The sequence below is a fragment of the Leptodactylus fuscus genome, chromosome 1 (assembly GCF_031893055.1).
Source record: "Leptodactylus fuscus isolate aLepFus1 chromosome 1, aLepFus1.hap2, whole genome shotgun sequence".
In the NCBI taxonomy this organism is placed as follows: domain Eukaryota; kingdom Metazoa; phylum Chordata; class Amphibia; order Anura; family Leptodactylidae; genus Leptodactylus; species Leptodactylus fuscus.
This window is the reverse complement of record NC_134265.1, coordinates 121,136,871-121,156,344: the sequence shown is the minus strand read 5'-3', so window position 1 is coordinate 121,156,344 and position 19,474 is coordinate 121,136,871. Positions and strand designations below refer to the sequence as shown.

The window sequence follows — 19,474 nt, the reverse complement described above, 5'->3', positions numbered from 1 at the left end:
AACTTTATAGTATTCTTATTGTGCTTTTCCTTTGTTTGTAGTTACTGTGCACCATCACTTTCCTTCTGCATTAACACATCTCCCATGTTCCACATCCACTTGTCACGTGAAACCAGCAAGTCAAACTTCAGTGGTCCAAACACATGCTGAGACGTTCTTCCATATCCCTACCATTCTGGGTCTGCCTTAACACACTTTCTTAATAACTGTATGTGCTGGTACCACCATCTGTCCATATACACCTGATAATTTCTGGTTGGCATTGTCACATAATGTAATTCAGTATTGTAATATGAATTATGGCATAAATATTTCCATATATATGTTATAATTCTATAATTCATAATTCCTTTGGAGTCAGACTTTTTAATTACATTTGTGTACAAATAAATGTAGAGTTTTGTGATATACTTCTAGGACTTTAGAATCTACTATAGTATATGATTCTTTTGCCACATCACAGATCTCTTCTGTGGGTTCTAGTATAACAACACTCAGTACTGTCAATTATATATATTATTGAGTTCTTGTTGGTTAACAAGATTTTCCAAAAGTTAAATATTCATGACCGAACCACACGGTTGAGGCTTTCAACTATTTGTTCATCCTGGGACACCTACTGTACATTGCATGGTCTTTGATGTTGCACAAACCTTGGACTCTCATTTTCTACCTTCCTTCCTTCCTTTCCCATTTCCCTTTTTTCCACCCTCCATGGATTATTGTATTGCATGATTATCCTCTGGTTCTCCATTATGCCACATGTGGTTATTTCTTCTTTGTTATATTTATATATATATATTTGTTTTATTGTTGAAAAATTTAATAAAAACTACAGTAAAAAAAAAATATTCAGGACCTAGCCACAGATCAGCTGAAAAGTCTGCAGTATTTCAGTGAGTGCTGTAGCCTCTTTACTGAATACCAGCACAGTGCCATACACTGATTATGGGCTATGTTTGGTATTGAAGCTGAGCCCCATTCACTTAAGGATACCTGAGTTTTCATGAGAAGTTGAAAACTCAGGTACTGGCCAGTCTTTTCTATGAAACCTTTATACATGGCTTCCTATCATGCTGCTAATAATCACATTATTGCTGAAACACATTTTACATTTCTCTCTCAGGCTGTTAGCGTGTACAATAAAGAGCAGTCTGCCCCCTTCCCCATTCCATCATTGATACTGTTCTGCCATTCTGGCAGGAGTAACTATACAATAGCAGACACATAGCTAAGAAATGCCTAGGTGACCATAATAAAGGAGATCCAGGAATACTGGACTGTAAAAACTGTACAAATGCATGCAACCAAGCAGCTAAATCACAAGAAAAAAAAACAATCTATGACCACAGTCAGTAAAGCTGTTTGATGTCTCTGAATAAAATCCCATCTATTGTCACACATGCAGCCAAAAGTAGATACAAGTATTTAAAAGACTTTTCTGGTAAACTGTAAGATTTGCAGAAACTTCAGGCCTTTGCACAGGCCAATTTGCAAACGTGTTGTGAGGAGAATCAACCCCTCCCATCTGGGTTCACTGTATGGAGAGAGAAAAGCACCTCCACTTGGCTGTGATCCACCTTGCTTCTATCTTGTATCTACTGTGTTTCCCCGAAAATAAGACAGTGTCTTATATTAAATTGTCGTCCTAAATATAGGACCTGTCTTATTTTCAGGGGACGTCTTATGACAACCGGCAGTCATGCCGGCACTTCCTTAGCGGAACGACGGCATAACTGCCGGTTGTAGGTAGTGTGTGAGGGGGAGGGGGGGAAGGTATCCTACTTACCTCTCCCATCTTGGTAGCAGTGCTGGTGCTGCTATTTTTCCCGGCAGTGGCAGTGGTGGGTGGGGCTTAGCTAGGCTTCTGGCGGTTGCATCGGAGAGCCTCACTTCACTGACCAGCAGCCGGCTGGATGCTGTGCTCTGTGCTCCGTGTGCACAGGAAAGCCGGCTGCTGCCTCTGCCTCCTGGATGAGCTGGGAGAGTGAACTCCCCGCAACATATGCACAGCGGGCATCTCCCAGCTCATCCTACAGCAGCAGGGATAGTGGATACAACAGCAGAGGCAGCAGACGGCTTTCCTGTATACATGTAGCACATCGCAGTGTGTTCGGCCGGCTGTAATGATTTTTGGGGATTGCCTTATTTTCGGGGGGTGCCTTATATTAGGCAATTCAACACCCCCCCCATGCCTTACTTTCAGGGGTGTCCTACTTCCGGGGAAACATGGTATGTACTTCCCTGATAACAAAGGAGTGAACTGCAAATTAGTTAGAAGGGAGACACCTAGTGATAGGAACTTTAGAAAAGTTTTTCAGTAAGAAACCCACCTTTTTAATTAAAGTGTATTACATGGTGGCCCAGAATCATATGCTCTATGAAATGAGACTAAGTGTCTGAAAAGTTAGTGACCACTTAAACAGGATACTGGATGAATGAACAGGACATCACTGGCCTGTAAAGCTGAGGTGGCATATCTATCCTGAGTATCAATATTTATCTCTTGCAAAATTACTTTAGTATTGATGAAAACAAGGTTAAAGTTAATGTTATTTATCAATGCACATCAATGGGTTTTATGTTTTGTTTCAATAAATGGCAACATGATGGCTACCAGCTCATACTGTTACACTAGCTTGTCTCTAAGTGTTTTGGAATTCTAGGTAATGAAATGTGCTGCTACTAAATAATTATGGGTTATGCAGGTTCTCCTAATTTCTGTTCAATCATCATTGTTATAAATGAAGCACTGGCATCGCAACATTTTCATCTCGTGATCATTTTGCAATAATAGCTTTCCTTTACAGCATTACTGTACATTGAATAATATGCATTCCTAATCATATTAATGAAATGCTATTGATTAAAACAAATCTATGCTTGCTTTTCTGTTGGTATATGGTGTAAAGATAACATTTTAGTTATTTCTATGAATGTGCACCTTCATGAATGTGCATGGTTATAACATAGCCCCAAATAGCACAAATAATACATTGCCATTAAAGAGTGCTAAATCCCTAAAGGGATTCTACCACGAAATAGCTTTTTTTTTTTTTTTTTTTTTGCTTTAGACGTCGGAATAGCCTTTAGAAAGGCTATTTGTCTCTTACCTTTAGATGCGGTCTCCGCAACGCCGTTCCTTACAAATCCTGGTTTTTACCGGTATGCTAATAAGTTCTTTCGCAGCAATGGGGGCGGGCCCAAGTGCTCAAACGCTGATGGGGGCGTCCCCACTGCTGCCCGAGAACTCTCTCCAGCGATGCTTCCTTCTTCAACTGCATCCTTCCCTTCTCTGTCGTCTTCTTTCTGCGTCAGCTCCGACGCCTGCGCAGTCAGCTCTGCCAGTGAGACACTAGTAGAGCCGACTGCGCATGCCGCCCGGCAGCCATATTTTCGAGGCCGCAATTGCGCGCATGCGCAGTACGCTCCTCGAAGTCTTCACCGAGCAGAGCGTACTGCGCATGCTCAGTAAGGTCTGTACAGACTCTCCGAAGCCTGGATGACTTCACTTGCGCGTCGGAGTTCTGTACAGAACTTACTGAGCATGCGCAGTACGCTCTGTTCGTCGAAGACTTTGAGGAGCGTACTGCGCATGCACGCAATTGCAGCCTCGAAAATATGGCCGCCGGATATACGCATCTGCAGTATATCCTATGTGTCAACATCCTTTATGATTCTGTGGAATCACAATTCAACCTTCTCTACAAAAGAGATTCTGGATACCTGAAAACATAAATATTTTTACAATGAGAAGCAGTTTTGCGTTTGTCATGGACCATGCACATTCATGACTGTAACAAATGTTTATCCCGCATTGTGATTTACTCCAGATTATGAAAATTAGGTTTTTAGCTGGATCTTGTTTGGATTGTCTGACAATTTGCTTTCTCTTTAGTGCCTCAGGATTTTATAGATCCTCAGGGGGTTGGGTTACCATCAATGTGGCAGCCCAGTACTCGCAAATCCTCCTGCTCCTCATGCTCTCAAAGTGGATCTTCAGATGGAGGTCCATCCAATGGGTGCAATCACGAGAGGTATGTTTCATTGGCATCTATATGCTGAAAAAACACACATCATAATAGAAATAATATTTTTTTATATATGTGTTTTTCATTCATCTTTTCATTTTGTATTTATTTTTTGATGTTGTATTTATTGTGTACCGATACTGCAAAAAAATTAAAAAATTTAAATGTGATCCTAATCTTGAAATGTAATCTACATCTTAAATTATGTAATTTTAGTAAATTATTCATTCACTTTTTAGATGTGTTGTTTTTTTTAAGAATTGTTCTACAAAGTTATAAAGCTAAAGTAAAATTGGCACATTGCATTACTTCTCCTGAGCTACTGAATAATTTCTCTTATAATCCACAGTAGTATTGCTGATAAAGGTCGTCTACTGCCTACTCAAGCATATTTACCTGTCACTACTTTGTTACTGAGCACATTTCATGGATGAACACCATACCTTAAATGTTTGTGACTTTTCTAGGTTTGGAAAAAAACAGTCTTGAAGTCTTTTGCAGCTAGTGCACTGGGAGTGGGCCTTCAGCACTGTTCCTGCCTCTCAAACTCCTACCACTGCCTGCCCGTGTTTCCCTATAACATCAACCAGGGCTGAAAGTGCCCCCCAGTGTACCAACTGCATCATTTGTATAACACTGCTTACATACTAGCATCATCTCTCCATTGCTTGGGTTGGTGGGTGACCCAATCTATGGTGAGGAAGACTGCTAAAATAACAGTCACACGCACACAATGGGGTTCGTCAGGTGTTTGTAGTTATAAAATTGAAACCGGTGGATGAAGGAGTCCTTCGTGCCAAAAAATTTTCTGCGCAGTTTTCAGTGGACACTGCTATGGAGTCTACAATGGAGACTCCACTGTAGAATAGAATGTAGCCTAAGACTTCAAAGTTGGTTTTCTCCATACGTGGAAAAGTGACATACAAAAAAAAAAGGTATGGCGTGTGTACTGTAATGTTCTCTGTACTACAGTAGTGTCAGCTGAAGTTGCTTTTGGGGGTGGCGGGTACTGGTAGACACCCTTTAATATAGACACACATTTTTAAAAGGAACCTGTCAGTTCATTTGTGATGGAATAACAATTGCCTCTCATGTGTTGTATTCTGACATGATAAAGCATTTCAAGAAAAAGTGGAGCCATCCACCATACAGTACTCTTCTCATGTCTGCGTCTTTATAAAACGGTTTTCTCATACTCTTTGTCTTTCTATGAAATACAGTAGCCTGTGGTTAGCTCATCATGAATTTACAGACAGTTTCTTTTTAACATCCTAAGCTAATCTGTTGTACTGGTGCTGAGTTTCAACAAACTATTGCACATTTCTACATTGCTTGAGTAAAGATTACCTAGCCTAGACTGTAGATAACCCTTAGCAAGCAAGGAATAATATGGGTAGTAAGTCAAGATCAATATATGAATAAATTAAATTAATTATCCTGAAATATATATATATATATATATATATATATATATATATATATATATATATATTAGTGTGTGTGTGTATATATATATATATATATATATATATATATATATATATATATACACTCACCGGCCACTTTATTAGGTACACCTGTCCAACTGCTCGTTAACACTTAATTTCTAATCAGCCAATCACATGGCGTGCATTTAGGCATGTAGACATGGTCAAGACAATCTCCTGCAGTTCAAACCGAGCATCAGTATGGGGAAGAAAGGTGATTTGAGTACCTTTGAACGTGGCATGGTTGTTGGTGCCAGAAGGGCTGGTCTGAGTATTTCAGAAACTGCTGATCTACTGGGATTTTCACGCACAACCATCTCTAGGGTTTACAGAGAATGGTCCGAAAAAGAAAAAACATCCAGTGAGTGGCAATTCTGTGGGCGGAAATGTGTTGTTGATGCCAGAGGTCAGAGGAGAATGGCCAGACTGGTTCGAGCTGATAGAAAGGCAACAGTGACTCAAATAGCCACCCGTTACAACCAAGGTAGCCAGAAGAGCATCTCTGAACGCACAGTACGTCGAACTTTGAGGCAGATGGGCTACAGCAGCAGAAGACCACACCGGGTGCCACTCCTTTCAGCTAAGAACAGGAAACTGAGGCTACAATTTGCACAAGCTCATCAAAATTGGACAATTGAAGATTGGAAAAACGTTGCCTGGTGTTAGGATTCTGCCTTGTGTACCGTGTGTACTGGAATCAGGTGCCCTGAAGCAAGATGGCGGGAAGGGCTTCGCTGAACTAAGTTTCCTGTTTCCTGCAGCTGGGCTGGACTCCTGGTCACATGCCTCTGGTCACATGCCTTTTAAGGGGCATGGTATCTTCTACACATTGCTTGTGTATTCCGTTGGAGTTTCCTCTGGCTGACCTCAAGCTCCTGGAGCTGGCTTTATCCCGCTGGTTCCCCAATCCTGCTGGGTCTTTCAGTCCACCTCAGGATCATTTCTACTTGCTGCTGTACCCCTGCTGGGCTCCCCGATTCACACATCCTTCGGCTTAGCTGCTGCACCTGGCGACTCCGCTGCCCGCACGGAAGTGCGAAAGGTCTGCGCCTGCTGTCGCTGAAGACCCCGGTGCCTATTCGTCCACCTGGTCCGCTCTCCGGGATTCCTGTCCACCGACAGACTCTATCTGCCCTGACATCCATTTGACCTCTGCCTGGTTACGCACCGCCTTCCCGCTCTCAGCCGGCCCTCACTGTCTGCTTGTCTATCCTGTGTCAGTTTTGCAATAAAGGATTGAAACCGGACCACTGGCCTCCTGCGTATCCACTCATATCGTGACACCTGGTCGGTCTGATGAGTCTCGATTTCTGCTGCGACATTCGGATGGTAGGGTCAGAATTTGGCGTCAACAACATGAAAGCATGGATCCATCCTGCCTTGTATCAACGGTTCAGGCTGGTGGTGGTGATGTCATGGTGTGGGGAATATTTTCTTGGCACTCTTTGGGCCCCTTGGTACCAATTGAGCATTGTTGCAGCGCCAAAGCCTACCTGAGTATTGTTGCTGACCATGTCCATCCCTTTATGACCACAATGTACCCAACATCTGATGACTATTTTCAGCAGGATAATGCGCCATGTCATAAAGCTGGAATCATCTCAGACTGGTTTCTTGAACATGACAATGAGTTCACTGTACTCCAATGGCCTCCACAGTCACCAGATCTCAATCCAATAGAGCATCTTTGGGATGTGGTGGAACGGGAGATTCGCATCATGGATGTGCAGCCGACAAATCTGCGGCAACTGTGTGATGCCATCATGTCAATATGGACCAAAATCTCTGAGGAATGCTTCCAGCACCTTGTTGAATCTATGCCACGAAGAATTGAGGCAGTTCTGAAGGCAATAGGGGGTCCAACCCGTTACTAGCATGGTGTACCTAATAAAGTGGACGGTGAGTGTGTGTATATGTATATATATATATATATATATATATATATATATATATATATATATTAGTATATATAATATATACTAGTATTTGTAATATTTTAATGTGAAACTATTTTTATTCTAGAGCTCCTCTTAAAATGTTATGTGACAATATGAAGTATCAGATTGTCTCCAGAGCCTTCTATGGATGTAAGTATTTACACTGTTTTTATCTCATAAAAATTTCCCCTTTACTAGAAGCAACAACCTTTATTTTGGAGTAGCCTGTTTTATACAGTTAAATGGATACATGAACTATCAGTGTACATATCTGTTGCAAATCCAGTGGAAAGCTTCACACCGATATTGTTTGCAAGGTATAATAGTTACTAAAACTAGAAAGTTTTTTTTTACCATGAAATGCACTGATTTTTCTGTACACCAGTGTATCTCCTTAAAGAGTAAGTCTGCTTAGATGTGATCTTAGAATTGTATGTTAAAAATGTTAGTTGTTTAAAGTTATGACTATTAGTCCCAATGCACTATATCCATGATATGTAAGTGCATCACTTTTCAGGATTCCCTATTTAAAGCATATGTTGTTTTATGTTGCGATTTATGGCAGGACTATTGTGTTGGAGCTCAGACTTTAACTGGAGTTTGTATTTATTATAGATCATAATCATTTTCTTTCGGTATAACTAATTTTATAGCACATGGCAAAGAATAATACAGTTCAGTAGGTACAGTATTTATCTTTGTAATATCTAAAAAGTTACTTCTATAACTAATAATCAAAGTAATAATACAGTATAAAAATTATCTCACTAGTACAACCAATTATCCAGGCATATTGCAATCTTCTTTGATCTCTTCTTTTCTTTTGATCCTCTGTTGCAATGAAAACTGAAAACTATATAATGAAATCTTATCTTTGTATCTGAAAAGAGGAGCATTATGTCCTCTTTCTTCACCTTACAATAGTGTAACAGGCTGAAAGAAAATTGGGTACAGCAGGAGCCCTCCTGCTCTGTCCTGACAGTAAGACACAGATTAAGCCCCACCCCTTTGGCCAAGCACATTTGCCTAGGCTAAGCCCCTCAGTAGTTAAAGAGGTTGTCAAGGTTAAACAATATTTTCTAATTAGGCCAGGGAGGTGAACCCCCCCCCCCCCCAAAAAAAAAAAAAAAACAAAAAACAAAAAAAAAAACATACTCACCTGTCCCCAATGCTCCAGTGTCCTTCCAGGGTGGTCCGGTCCTTCAGCTCAGCTGCCTTCTTGCAGTTGAATTTCCCACCAACTGTGATGTTACCTTTCACTGAAGCCACCAATTGGCCTCGGCTGTCACATGTGTGGGGGTACTTCTGACGGAAAACAACAACGGAGCTGCAGTACAATACGCATGGAGACGCCATAGCATTATAGATAGGCGAGTGTGGTTTTCTTTGATTTCTTTCATCTCCCCTGGTCTAATTAATAAATAAAATTTTATCTTGGGAAACCCCTTTAAGTAGCTGTAAATTAAACAGATAAACAGGAAATTAAGTCATGTGTTCTTTGCACAAGACTGTTTCAGAAACATGCAGAAAATTCTGACTGATAAACAGTAGGAGCAAGATGATCTCCTCTTTACTTTTATCAGTCATATCTATGTTTAGTTTTCCTTTAAGAATTTTTTATTTTGCCTTACTGCATTCCCTCAGTTGTACCTCTTCATTTTACTCTTTAATGTGTTTCTCCAAAAATAAGCCCTACTCAGAAAATAAGCCCTAATTAAATTTTCCAGGTTTTTTGAGTAGATGTGAAATATAAGCCCTACTCCAAAAATAAGCCTTAACTAGTTTAACCCCTTCCCAACATCTGCCATGTGAATACAGCGGATGCCAGTTCCTTACAGATGTCAGCCGCCCTGCTGCAGAGCAGCTACCATAGCTACCGTATTGGAGTTAATGCCCGCGATTAGTGTCTACTCTGATCGCTGACATTGTTGAGCCTGACTTCCCCCTTCTGTCCCACCAAAGTAGCACAATCGCCATAATTACTGTACCGTCTCTCTGCTGTACATTACAGTGGAGACCTGGAGTAAATGCCCGCAATCAGAGTGGACTCTGATCGCGGACATTAAGTGGTACTTCCTTTCCCCCATCAATATAGCACCATGGTCCTCAGGGCTGGTCCCAACCTCCTATAGCTACTGTACCAGGTCTCTGCTGTAATGTACAGTGGAGACCCAGAGTTAATGCACACGTTGTATTGCAGTCTTTGGGATGATTGCATGTACAAACCCCCCTTGTTAAAAATATTAAAAAATACAAGACAATAAAAGTTCAAGCCCCCTCACTTTCACTACAATACATACAATTTAAAAAATTACTGTAAAACACATACACATTAGGTACCCCTATGTCTGAAAACGCCCGGTCTACAAACTCACAAACTTATCAAAAGTTTTTTCCTCTATAGTGAATAGTAGCAGGAAAATAAAGTCAAAAAGTGAAAAAAAAGAAAATAAAGTCAAAAGTGCCAAACTGCTGTTTTTTCACTATTTCACCTCTGATAACAATTGAAATAAATAGCAATCAAATGTGTGATTGATTGTTGTTCATGGAAAAAACGAAGACATACATACAAATATGAGGGCTTGTTATTCTACTGAACCAGTTAAATTAAACAGCTCTGGTATAACATTTTTGGGGGGGGGTAATGAGGAAAAAATAGCCATTATTTTTTGTGCTTTACTTTTTATTCAGTTTACTGTGCAGTAAGTAGTGTGCTTACTTTATTCTATATGTTCTTGTTCTTACTGGGATACAAATTTATATAGTTTAAAGGGATTCTATTATTACAATCCCATTTTTTAAGATTAACATGTAGAAATAGCCTTAAGAAAGGCTATTCTCCTACCTTTAGAGGTGTTCATCACGCTGCCGTTTCGGTGATATTCCTGGTTTTCTGCGGTATCCAAATTAGTTCTCTCACAGCACTGGGTGCATTCCCCTGCGCTAAAACAGCACTGGGGGCGTCTCCAATGCTGCTTGAAAAATCTTCTTCTAGAACGCCTGTCTGCCGTGTCTTCTTCCAGCCTGGTCTTCAAAATTCTAGGCATGCACAGTCGACTCTGCAAATCAAAGTTCAGGCAGACCTGACTGTGTGTGTCTGCGGCCATTTTCTCGTGGCCGCTTACACCGTATGCTTGTGTAAGCGGCCACAAGAAAATGGCCGCAGACATGTCAATGGTTCTGGAGATGAGAAAGATAAGGAGCACTTTTCCTGTCTTTGGATCACTTACATGTTATAGACAGATTTACTAATGGCTACAGCAGGTAACTTGTTATCTTTCTTCTCACCCGTCGCAGATGGAGGCTGTCAATAATATTTGTCCTCCTGTGTATTATGGTGCAGGCACAGCTCTTTATGCCGTACATTTATGTTGCTGATCCATAGCAGTACAGTAGACTTTTAGCACTGCACTTAGAGATAAATCTCTTATTTTTCTTATAGGGCTTGCATACTGCAGACATTTGTCTACTGTAAGAACACATTTATCTGCACTGGTAAATCATAAAATTGTGTATCCGGATGTCCCACTTGATGCAAACTTTGGCCTTACTTTAGATATATGGCAAAAATATTTAGAAGATAGTACGGTGAGTAAATAAGTTTTTGTGGAAAATTACTTATGCTGCTTGAGTACAATGCAAAATACTAAATGTCTTGTAGCATTTTAACTAGTAGACTACTATTTAGATAGCCTATCTTGGAATAGTTTAAAGATTGTGTTACTTAAAGCTGCCAAAGTGAAACTAAAAGGATATTTTATGAAGAACACTTAGATATTCAATTCTTGGAGCCTGCTCTTCTAGGACCCCAGCCATCACTAGCACAGGGGACCCAAGGCCATTTTCCAATACTCCACAGTATCTTCACATTCAGGAAGAGATGTATAGTCAAGCATGAGGCTACTGTTCCATTCAGCTTGATGAAGGTATATGGGATCAGTCGATTGAGAGTGCACAATGCCTGCCAGAGATTTCTCCCATACAAACATGAGAGTGCATCAATACAGTTCTCGGTCACAGATTACAACAACTTTATTTTTAGTAGTAAAGGCAAAACAAACAGTTCCTAACTACTTCACCTGTCACGTCAAGACAATGTAAATCTAGATATATTACATGCAACATCCAGATGGGACCATAGAAAAGCACATGCAATAGATATATAGAGAACAGCGCTAGCTGCATCTGGTTCTGTTCTCTGAATATCAGCTGCTGAGAACAGCCCTGGGGGTTGTACCCCACCAATCTGATAATGGTGTTGTTTGGAAAACAACATTAATAGGGATACAATCTTGCTGGTACATAACAAGATTTAGGTGATGGTGCTTAACACCTATGGGATATGGGTGCCCAGCAAAACATTTTTGTTATTGCAAAAGAAAAAAAAGCAATTGATATGTACTTCATCCATATATCCAGATAATGTAAATCCATACATATTATATATGAATCTATGGTCCCATCTGGTATGTCAAAAACAGGTACAGATGTTACTGCAGTCCTAATACAGAATAATGTGAGTCATTGCCTGGGGATCAGATTTAAGCCAGTTTTTCTGCATGTATTTGATCATCTGAAATAAGTGAGGCTTAGAAGAACCCTTTATAATTATCTCTGGACCTATGTATGAGAGAGGGGTCCATTTCTGAGGTCAATGCAGTCAATGAGGTCAACCTCTTTATGATTTATCCATATGGGTCACAGTGCTAAATACTGGGGGACATAGAGATTCACAATTTTCCCCTATTTTGTAGCTCCGTTCATGTTTCAATATTACATAAATGTTCTTGTCAGGATTTGCCTTATTTTAAATGGCTTAATAAAATCTGTTATATTGTCAGGCAAATCCTGACAAGAACATTTATATAATGTTGTTTTCCAAACAAATAGTGTTTATGACCTCTCTAGGATAAATCATCAATATAAGATTGGTGGGGTACAACACCCAGGACCCCCAATGATCAACTGTTCTCAGCAGAGAACAGAACCATATGCAGCTAGCGCTGTTCTCCACATTATGGCTGTGCTGACGTACCACAGCTCAGATTCCAGCAACTTGTATAGGAATCGAGTTGTAGTAACTTAGTACAGCTACCATATGGAGAACGAAGTTATCTGCTTCATTTTCCATACAGCAGCTACTGAGAATAGCTTATTGGCAGGGTCCTGGGTGTCGTACTCACGCCAATGTGATATTTATGTCTTATCCTACGATTAGGGTGTCACCTTTAGGAAACCCTTTAGTGGTAACCTTGCCAAAATGTGCCTATTAAGTGCCCGAGACCTATTGTTGTCCTAATAATGGTGACCTCTCCAAAGAATGTTTCCACTAGACTTATAATTGTACAATAAAGGCCTTACAAATTCACATACTTACTTGTTTTATCAGAGATATGAAGAACAGGAACTTTTACGTCTTATTTATTATGGGGGAATTCAGCATGAGATCCGGAAAGAAGTCTGGCCTTTTCTTCTCGGACACTATCAGTTTGGGATGACAGATGTAGAGAGAAGTGAGGTACTTTTAAGAGTGAAATGATTATTCTAACCAAGTATTGATATGATTTATTACATCATGTTCTTTCAAAATATGGTTCAATATTTGTTTTATTTTGCCCTTCTGTTTTATTTTCTAATAATAGACAAATTCTGCTTAAGCAGAAGCTTCAGCAGACATTTGATTATTTAGTTCTTATTATACATATGTCCATATGGCATTGTTAAAATATAGGAATGTGTTATACGTTGCTATGACAGACCCCACCATAAGAAAATGAGTAGATTTACAGGCACTGATAACCTGAAGTAAACCTTCTTGAATGTAATAATTTCTGTGATTTTCAGATGTGAATTGTGAATTGATGCCGTGATTGCTTTTCCATTTCTATGTCCTTGGACTAGGTGGATGATCAAATCCGTGCCTGCTACGAACAAACCATGGCAGAGTGGCTTGGTTGTGAGGCTATTGTTCGGCAGAGAGAGAAGGAATCTCATGCAGCTGCTCTATTGAAGTGTTCATCTGGAGCCAGTCTAGACATACAAATCCAGAGAATGATGCATAGAGACTCCACAGTCAGCAATGAGGTTAGTTGCAAAGTTTTTACTGCACTGTAATGATTTAGCATTTATTCAATATTTCACGATTAAAATTTACATAAAAATGATAGTTACTTAGTAAATTGTTGTCTTCATTTATGTTGTACTACACTCACAGACATGCTAGAGTCTTAAGGGGTTATGCCATGAAAAAGATTAATCGCTAAAGATGAGCGAACAGCGAAGTATTCGATATTTGTTTCGAATAACCCCTCAATATTCAACTATTCGAATGAATATCGAACCCCATTATAGTCTATGGGGAAAAAGGCTTCGTTTCAGGGGAAGCCACTCTTTGACTCAGGAGAGTCGCCAAGTCCACTATGACACCACAGCAAATGAGGACAACACCTCTGGAATGGAACTGGGACAGCAGGGGAAGCATGCCTGGGGGCATCTAAAATGCCCAAGTCCCTGTGTTACGCCACTAATAATGCAATAATAAGAGTTGAGCGGGAGCTGACTTTTTCCCATAGGAATGTATTGATCAGCGTTGATTGGCCGAATGCCATACATAGTACAGCATTCGGCCAATCAATGCTGGTTCTGCCGGAGGTTCGTCTGTGAGGAAGCGGAGTCTAAGATTGGTCCACAGCAGTCTCCATTGTGGTCCGATCTCAGGTATAGCAGAGTTGACACAGCTCTGCTACACCTGAGATGCAGAAGAGCTCAGCGCACACTGAGCTCTGCTACACCTGAGATGCAGCAGAGCTGGGTGTGCACTGAACCCTGCTACATATGAGATGCAGCAGAGCTGACTGTGTGCTGAACCCTGCTGCATCTCAGATGTAGCAGAGCTGGCTGTGCGCTGAACCCTGCTACATCTGAGATGCAGCAGAGCTGACTGTGTGCTGAACCCTGCTGCATCTCAGATGTAGCAGAGCTGGCTGTGCGCTGAACCCTGCTACATCTGAGATGCAGCAGAGCTGACTGTGCGCTGAACCCTGCTACATCTGAGATGCTGCAGAACTGACTGTGCACTGAACCCTGCTACATCTGAGATGCAGTACTTTTTTATTAGAAGGCGGTAATGATGGGGTAAACTATTGCTTCCACTCCCTATGTACAGTTGCATTGTGGTGCGCCAAATGTATATTAAGCTTAAAGAAAGATATCTCACACCTTATAGCTATCAGTTCTAGAAAGTAGAACATTGACAGTAATGTCTAAATTTATGCAGAGAGCAACTTCAATACTTATCCTGTTAACTCTTTGTGACCAATAACAATGCTCCTATAAACTTGCAATAGAAAAAGAAATTAAATTGAGAAAGTGCTTTATATCACAGTTTTTTTTGCAGCCATTTTCTCATTGTGTGTAAATAGTGTATAGTTCAGATTCAGCCTATTATTATACTACTCCATTTTGCTTGTGATTATTGGTTTTAATTAAACAATAGTTGAATGTTATTTTGCAGTCTTCCCAAAGCTGCAGTTCTGATCGGCAAAATCATGCTCGTCTTCAGAGTGACTCCAGTACAAGTACACAGGTAAGGAAGGTTATTCTAGATATTGTAGCAGAAATTTGGCAATGAATTTTGAGTTTAATGAACATGAAGCTGTGCTTCAGTATCTAATCCAGTATCTAAATATATAAGATACTGTACCCCATAGCTCGTAATAAGATCATAGTGATTAAGGTTTATAGTGTTTCCACAAAATATTAATAAAGGTTTAGGCGATTCTTGAGCTCCACATATCACCACATATTTCAGTTCATTGTACAGGCAGGAAAAGTTTCATGTAGTGCAAAAACATTTTTCAAAAACCCTTAAACCTTTTAATATATGCATCTAAAATCAATCACACCAAGATACTCCTGTCCAACTCTGACTTTGCCAATTCCAGGTTCTTTTGAGGTTTTCCCTTATTGCTCCCACTTTTCATTATTATTATACATATTCCACGCTCAATAAAAACATGAAGAAAAAATTCTAAAGAGAGTATGATTTCGTTAACATTATGTTTAAGACCAGGAGCACACATGGTTAGTCTAATAATATTGTTCATCTTTTTTTTTTTAATTTAGTCTGACATTGTTGGAGGAGAGGGTTGGGGCCAACAAAATGCAATGATTTTCCTTGCCTGATACAACATTCTCAATATACCTACAGACTTCCATTGTCTCCAACTAATTTTAGTTAGTATCCAGTAGTCACAGCTCAGGATCTCTCTGAATTTTGATATATATAACAGTTGGATAAGGTTGAGAACAGTACATTCCTAGAATATACACAGGAAGTGTGCGCATGTAATCAACCATTACCCCTGTCTTCATGAGAAATACTGGGTTTCTACTTACCCTCTGTAGCAGTTGTAGCTTTGACAGCCTCTGGGCTTCATATATGATTAACAGGAGAATGTGTTCCAGCGCCCTAGACTATTACTTCTCTGTTAAGGGGCCCTGATCCATTTGACATTTGTAGGAAAGTCACAGAGGGAAATTGCGCAAATGACTTTACAGAGTAGATATAAGCCCCTTAGTGCTACCAGGTTCAGACGCCGTTTCTAGTGTAGTATCAGACTGTACCAATATATCTGTTGAGACAGCCTGATTATAGAGCACATGGGGCGACTGTAATTTTAATAGAAAGAAGCAGCATTTCAATGCATGATGATCTGATGAAAATAAGTAAGATGTATTCAGCCAGGATGTCAGTACAACGACGTTTCAGCTCCTCAGCCATTTTCAAGATCTTAAGGAGCTGTAATCTCACTGTACTGAAATACTGGTTTAATAACTCTTACTCATTTTATGGATTATCAATTTAATGGATTTCTATTGAAATTATACCGGTATTTGCTCTTTACTCAGGCTGCCTTGGCAGTGTGATCTTACACTTGAAATACCATTTTTTGGCGACCAGGGGTCTCGTCAATAGAAATTGATGCAAGTCAGTCAGGTTTTTTTATTTATTTTTTTGCATGCTTCTGTTCTATATGTGAATTATTTTGTAGCAAGACTGTAAATATCAGAAAACTTAATTATGCAGAAGGTCAAATTCCAGCTGCAATTGGTCAGCTCTTTATAAAATCTGAGGATCTTGATAATACCTGGGAAATCCTAAGTACACCTTTCTTTTCCCATTCAAGAAGAACCATCCAGTTTGAGTACCTTAGAGAACCTAGAACTGCCAACATAATGGGGTGAAGGTTACATATTCTATGATCTTTAAAATCGTCCCAAACGTTTCTCATCAAGAACACCTGGGTAATTACTCTGTAATGCAAGGGTCCCACGTTACGTAAATGCCACGTTTTTGGTGCAGAAATGTTGCTGCAAAAAATGTTGCATTTTACAGTACCTGCAAAGTGGATGAGATTTTTGCTAGTCTCATCCACACATTGTAGAAAAATATCTGCAGCGGGAACGCTGTGATTTAAAAATCTTTCACGTTTTTGTAATTCGCAGAATGTCAATTATACCTACAAAAATGCTGGTATTTTTCATATAGGTATAATAGAGACAGAAAGTCTGCAGAGGAAATTATCATCTGTAGTTCTCACCTATAATCTAGAAGTATCTATGATGTTCTAGAAATCAAAAAGGTGGTGCTGCGAACCAATGTCCAATCCTGTTGTTTCAGGAATGGATATGTGGGGGAAACAAAATGGCACAGATGTAATCATATAACTAAACAATTTGACAGATGCAGATTACTCTGTATTAATATTTGCTAGGATAATGCGTTGTCCTAATTAAAATGTGTTGCCTCGGAGCTCTTTGGGCCCGAGACAAGCACATTGCACATGAATGATGTTATTCTAATTAAATAGGTTTTCATCCATTATATAGCAAAATCTAGTCAGAACTTATTTCCACACTATTCTTGATGTGCCTTGGATCCATGTTGCAGATTATTTAGTTTTTTATATTTTAATCCAGATCACTTTAAGAACTACTTCCATTTTCAGTCTTTTTAATTTTTGAAGCAGAAATATACATTGGGGTTCATAAAGAATGAACATATCTTCTATGACAAAAAATATGAAAAATGAAAAACTTCTAGAGCGTCACTTTCCTCTGAGCAGCAATAAATATCCATAAAATGTGTTTTCTCCTACTGTTTCCTAACTAATAGCTTATCTTACATGTACAATGTTCTATTCACATTGATTGTTGAAAACTGTCAGTCTCGTGTTATCTCATCAATGCAAGTAAACACTCTACCCAGATTGGTCATGTAGTATATTGTGCAAATACACAGTCACCAAACCACTTTGACAGAAGTACAGGTATTCTTGGGAGATCATGATACTTATCATTGACTTTTATTTAGAACACTGGTATATTTATAATGTATTTTCAATGTGCCAACATCCACAAGGCATTCAGAGTGATCTAGATACTGGAGTTTCCTTGTATTTGGTGGCCACTAGTGGCAAATCATTGTGGGTTAGCTATTGTAGATGTAGCAATATTTAGCAGCAAGGTCAGATTTGTACATATCTGCCGCCTTTGCTTTCAATGTGTGTGGATAGATAGATAGATAGATAGATAGATAGATAGATAGATAGATAGATAGGTATTTATGTTCCTTTATATGTCTGAGACATACAGGAGCTTAACACTGCATCATCTTCACTGTACAGGTCTTTGAGTCTGTAGAAGAAGCTGATCAAACAGACATTAGAAATGAAGACAATAAACCTTCAAAAATACCCAATGGAACAGTAGCTAATGGGACCTGCTCTCCAGATTCAGGCCACCCATCCTCCAGGAACTTCTCTATCACATCTGGATACTCAGACCATAGTTTTAGCACTGATGACAATGCTTCAATGGAGACCAGTAAAAATGCACTTTACCTTCACATGAAGCCAGGATTTGCAAGTGGAAAGAAACAAAGCAGCCTGGACAGTACATTAGATAACAAAAGGGTGGAAGAGGAACTTGCAGTTCAGGACAGCATGGACACAGAAGCAACAGCTAATGAAAGTTTGGATGACTTTTTATCAATTACTGAAAGCACTGAGGATATATTGCCTGACAAGGAGACCACTGTTCTTTCTGTAGTAGAAGCTTGGCCAGACAGTGAGGCTGAGAAAGAGAGCCTGGTGGGAAGTGAAGACAACTTATCTGAAGAGCCAGAGATGGAGAGTCTCTATCCACAACTTGACTCATTGGTTGTCATTGATGCAACTATGTCTGAAGTTTCTCCAGTCTCTTCCACTGGAGTGACATACTCTGTAAGTATCGTGTAGATATATACAGACACTAAATTTATATTGATCCATTTGTAATCATTTCTAACAAACACAAAGACTTAAGGTTATAAAAATATTGTCAACAGCTCATTTTGCCATTTATAGATAAAATACACCCAACTATTGTCCCATTTGCCTTCTAACCCACTCCCTGCCAACAACGAATCTTGTGCATTCTCCCAGGATGAAATATTTTCTTGTCACCAACAACTCTATTTAAGATTGTGATTCTCATTCTCTGGTCATGTATGGGGGTCATTATTTCAGAAGAAGGGTAATTGGATTTTTGTTAAGGGGTAAAAGTGTAACTAAAACTATGTAAATTTGGTATCCCCAGAATTGTACCACTCCATAGAATATAGGTGACTAGTTGTTTTGGCTGCACAGTGAGCGCTGTAAAAACAAGGGCCATAAGAAAGTCGCACAATTGCACTTTTCTCCAATCCCACCCAATTTTGAATTTTTTTCCAATTTTCCAGTACATTATATAGGATAATAAATTCATACTTTTATGAAGAACAATTTGTTCCGCAAACATTTAAGCCCTCATATTTCTCTGTGAATGAAAAAGTAAAAATGTTATGGGGTTTGGAATGCAGGGAGTCGAGAACGAAAAATGCTCCTGGCAGGAATATATTAAAATGCTCTCACTCAGGCCTTGACTGGATACTGAACTATAGCCTTGATTGACTCTGTATATTAAACCTCTGTAGGGG

At 39.6% G+C, this 19,474-nt stretch overlaps 1 protein-coding gene across 1 annotated transcript in view; it reads left to right on the top strand.

The window, feature by feature from the left end:
* SGSM1 (small G protein signaling modulator 1) overlaps positions 1–19,474 on the top strand; it is a 132,151-nt gene that overhangs the window by 97,701 nt on the left and 14,976 nt on the right. The window contains exons 13-19 of the mRNA XM_075276576.1: positions 3,899–4,037; positions 7,541–7,605; positions 10,898–11,043; positions 12,845–12,973; positions 13,357–13,539; positions 14,969–15,040; positions 18,144–18,740. Coding sequence (XP_075132677.1) covers positions 3,899–4,037; positions 7,541–7,605; positions 10,898–11,043; positions 12,845–12,973; positions 13,357–13,539; positions 14,969–15,040; positions 18,144–18,740 — 1,331 coding nt within the window. The remainder of the gene's footprint in view (positions 1–3,898; positions 4,038–7,540; positions 7,606–10,897; positions 11,044–12,844; positions 12,974–13,356; positions 13,540–14,968; positions 15,041–18,143; positions 18,741–19,474) is intronic.